At 50.0% G+C, this 4,615-nt stretch overlaps 1 protein-coding gene across 1 annotated transcript; it reads right to left on the minus strand.

Annotated features, from left to right (window-relative positions):
* Positions 1 to 2,658: 2,658 nt before the first annotated feature.
* LOC103809569 (transforming protein p54/c-ets-1-like) lies at positions 2,659 to 4,209 on the minus strand (the record flags this gene model as incomplete). The annotated part of the gene is made up of 2 exons (XM_009082406.1): positions 2,659 to 2,859; positions 4,090 to 4,209. Coding segments are annotated over 2 exons (321 nt in total), but the record flags the coding sequence as incomplete, so codon positions are not given.
* Positions 4,210 to 4,615: the final 406 nt, after the last annotated feature.

Genomic DNA, 4,615 nt, shown 5'->3' on the forward strand with positions numbered 1-4,615 from the left:
TCCAGCCTTGATGATTCTATGATTTTTCCAAGCACTTTGGTAGTACTTGGCTGGGCATGAATTTGCTCTCCCATGTAAAAGCCACACTGCTCCTCCCCTGAGCAGTTTTCCTTTAACACCTTACTCATTCCAGCATGGCTTTGTGGGCAGAGATACTGGCATGGGAGATTGTCTTTCCTCTGCAGAGGGCAAGCAAAATAAACCCTCCCAGCCAGCTCTGGGCTCTGTTTATTTCTGCTGAGGCTAAATAGAAGCCAAGGGAAGATAACGCACGTTCCTTGTGAGGAGCCTAATTTTGGCCTTTTCTCCTGGGGATTGCAGGGTGGAAAATATTCCCTAACAAAAGGAGGGTTTGTGCAAACAGAGAGAAGGAATGAGAAAGGCTCTTTGCCTCTCCCCACGGTGTCTGCCAAGGGGCAGAGTGGGTGACCACAGAGGGAACCTTCAGCTCTGCTGACAGGCAAGTGGAGGGCAGTGCTGGCTGCTGGTAACTGCAGAGGTTATTTTAGGAAGAAATTTGGGAAAATATGCCTGAAAATACCCAAATCCATGCAGGGGAAAAGTTGCCCATCTGCTGCCTTTGAAACCCTGAGCAGCCTGTGGTACATGAGTCACCCAGTGCTCACAAGGGAGCAAGTCAGCTTGAGGGACAGGGAGGTCACAGCCTGTCCCAGCATGACCCTGTGCTGGTGCTACAGGTAGAGCCAAACATTTTGGGGTTAGCCACAACTCCCAGCATCAACACCCCCAGGTGATGACAGTGGGCAAATGGAGAGACTGAAACTGGTAAGTTGGACCCATGGTTAAGCCTGGAAACACCTTGATCTCTTCACATCTCACATCCCCAGGGGCAAAGTGGAGATGGAGACATCTATCTCCTCCTGAGGGGAGAGACCTGGCAGGGACAACTTTGCATGTTCTGCTTGTACATCACCAGCCCGACCGGACCCACATCTTGTCAGGGGGTTGGAGATGCCCTAGGAGTAATATGAGCCCCGGGACTTACAGAGAACTGAAATCTGCCCTTAGTTATTTCTTGGAAGCTCTTAGTTACTCTCTAAATACCTCACAGATATTGCCCTGCTGGGAAATGTGTCCAGAACCCACCAGAGGAGTGAGGGCTGAGCTTATGCAAGAGAGACAGTCTTCAGTAAAACTAAACACAGAAAGGAGATTTCTGGTTCCAGGATTGTGTCAACAGTGTGAAGACACAGAAATTCAGTTATATTCTTCTTAGAAGAAAAGTTGCAACAAGCATAAAGGTTTTCAGCTTCTTTGTAAAAGCTGTCTCTACCTCAGAGCTTTTGTATCATCAAGACTGAAGTGTTTGAGCACCTCTGTGTGTCAGTGCTGTATGGAAACATGATTCCTGCTTGAGAGGGAAACAACAGCCCCAAGTTCATCCCCATGTGTGAGGAACCTGCAGGAAGGAGCTGTACACCCAGCTCTGCTGCCTCCTGAGCACCTACAGCACTTCACACCCTCTGCAGTGGGTCACAGCCCCAAAAACCACACACTCACAGAATGGTTTGGGTTGGAAAGAAGCTCAAAGATTATCTAATTCCAGCCCCTTGCCATGGGCAGGGACAGCAGTGAAGAAGAGGTGCAGGAAGGCACAAGGAATGGCCCATAGCAAGGAGAAATTGGGCTGACCACAACGTTTTGCTTTGCTTGGCTAACTGTTTGCTCTTGGTCTAAGCACTCCATATGCAAAACAAGAAGAACAGAAGAGATACAGAGTCAAAGAGCACAAAAACAGCCTGCACAGAGCCTGGGAAGAGCTGTGTTTACCTTCTGCAAACCACAGGTAGCAGTAAAATTAGTAATCAGCAATTAACAGCTATTTGTCAATGGTTTCCTGGAAGGAATAACTGTGCTCCCCCCTCCCCTTCCTGCCCCCAGCACAACTCTGCTGACTGCACACAGGGGCAGCAGGACAGCACAAGGGATATTCCAGGAAAGTAAACAGCTCTGCACAAAAAGGAGCTGGAAAAAGAGCCTAGATGTGCTGCTGCTCCTGCTTGTGGCTCGGGTGAAGGTGTTCAGCTCTTCACCTGCTCTAGAGAAACCATCCCAGTGGTGCTTGGGCATTCAGCCACTGGAAATCAACACCCAAAATCCATGTGCGTGTCTACAATCCATGGAAAATAATGCCCTTGGATGACATCATGCAGGGACTGGCAGAGATGGGTTTTCCTCCCCCCAAAAATGCCATTTTTGGGACATGATAAACCTTTTCTGGGACATGAAACAAAGCAAAGCAACTTCCAATCAGCACTGGGAAAAGAGGGTGGGATTTTGGCAGCATTGCCGTACCCAGTTCTAACACAGGAAGTAGTAAAATTCACAACAGGAGCTGAACAAGCTGAGGAAAAATGCTCTGGAAAATCCCACCATGGATTCCAGGCAGGCAGAGTGTCCCTACCCACCCTGGAGTCCTGCACAAACACTTTGCCTCTTTCAAGCACTGCCAGGATCTGCATTGACCACTGCCAGTTGGGATGCCCATTTGGAATCCTACTGGAAAGTTGGGCTTGGAAGGATGTTTTTGCTGGGATCAAAGCCCAAGGTGAACACCTCATTGCTCCATGGAAAGCCCCCAGAGTCAGGCTGGCCAGGATGGTGTGAGCCACTCACCCTGTAGGTTCCAGGACTCACCTTTCTGCAACATCTCCAGATGTTCCCAAAGGATATCTCCCACAAAGTCAGGGGCTAGCTCCAGGAAGCATTCCTTGCCCAGGGCACAGAGGGCAGCTCCATTCATGCAGAACTTCTGGAAATCCACTTCCTTCAGGCTAAACTCGTTCACTGCCCACATCACCCAGTCCCGCACGTGTGTCTCTGTCCACTGCTGGGGGTCTGTGGGGGAGAAGGGAGTCAGGAGTGAGCTACCACGAGCACTTGGCCCAGGAAAACAGAGCACAAACAGAATCACAGAGTCAGTGAGGTTGGAAGGGACTACAGTGGGGCATCTGGTCCCACCTCCCTGCTCCAGCAGGGCCAGCCCAGAGCACATGGCTCAGGGTTGTGTCCAGGCGGGTCTGGAATATCTCCAGTGAGGAGAATCCATAACCTCTCTGAGCAATCTGTTCAGTGCTCAGGGACTGCACAGGAAAGAAGTTCTTCCTTGTATTCAGGTGGAACTTCCTGGGCATCAGTTTCTGCTGTTGCCTCTTGTTTTATTGGCTTATAGCACTGAGCAGAGTCTGATCCATCCTCTTGGCACCTCCTGTTCTTGTACTTGAATACATTGCTGTGGCTCCTCTCAGTCATCTGTTCTCAATGCTGAACAGTCCCAACTCCCTCAGCCTTTCCTTATCACTGAGGAGCTTCAGGCCCTTCAGCATCTTCCCTGCTCTCCCCTGGACCTGCTCTAGGAGCTCCATGTCTCTCCTGTCATGAGGAGCCCAGAACTGGACACAATACTACAGGTGTCCCATCTTGAGAAGTGACAACGGAGAGGGACGTCATTAATGTATTCAAGTGCTACAGCTGCACTGCATTAGCACAGCCTCATCCCATGGATACTGGGATGTCTACAGTTGGACTGGATGATCTTAAAGGTCTCTTCCAACCCTGATGACTCTCTGAATCTACTGGCAGCCTGCTGGGAGAGTGGGGAGGGAACACCATGCCCATAGTTTGGATCAGCCCTATTGCAAATATATTTCATACAAGGAATGAGCTTGGGATTTGTTTGGGACTCTACAAAATCCCATCAGTTCTCTGACCCCTTCTCCCACCCATTTCATCCCCTTCTCCCACCCATTTCTCCATTTCTCTTGGTGTCTCCATATCATCAGCTTCTGCTGCTTCTCCACAGAGTGGAGATGACCTGCAAGTAGGAGCAGGTGCCCAAAGCTGCAGGACAGTCATCCAGCAGGAGTCAGCAGGACACACAGAGACAGGTTGCAAGTGGTACTCAAATATTTTCCCTCTATGCCCACATTTTTCCAGCTGAAGCTTCCAAGAAACAAGGCAATACTGCCTGAAGAGAGTCCAGGAGATGACAGAGGTGGAGAAGGGCAACCTGGCAGGACACAATCCCTATGGATACCAGGGATGCTCACTGGGAAAACCATGTCTTACCTTTGGGGATTCCCAGTCGCTGCTGCTCCTTGGCGAAGCCGCTGAACGTGGCCTTCAGTGCCTGAGACATCATTTCCTTGCTGCTGGGAGTTAGTAAAGGCACATCTGCACATTCCATGTCTGAAAGGAAGAGAGAAAAACAGTCATAAGGATGCAGGGCTGGGAAAGATGACAGGAGTCCTGTTGGCCAGGTGACATGCTGCACATGGTCTCCCTATGCTACTGGAAGGTGCTGCTGGAAGTTGGATGATGACACCCAAGACCTTTCCAGACATGAACCTGCTGGGCTGCATCAGTGGGGTCTGAAGGTCTGGAGCCTGGGACATGCCTCAGCAGCTCCAGACACCAAGTAAGGCAAAGAATCCCCAACCAGGGTGAGCAAGAAAGGAGAAAAGCATCCCTGAATTACTGCTCCATCAACCTGGTCCAAAGAAAAGCAAGGAAAAAATAAAGTAGTCTAGAAAATTCTTTATCCTAGAAAATTCTTCCCTGTGAAGGTAGTGAAGCACTGGCACAGGTTGCCCAG

The sequence above is a fragment of the Acanthisitta chloris genome, unplaced genomic scaffold, assembly GCF_000695815.1.
Source record: "Acanthisitta chloris isolate BGI_N310 unplaced genomic scaffold, ASM69581v1 scaffold6549, whole genome shotgun sequence".
Classification (NCBI taxonomy): Eukaryota; Metazoa; Chordata; class Aves; order Passeriformes; family Acanthisittidae; genus Acanthisitta; species Acanthisitta chloris.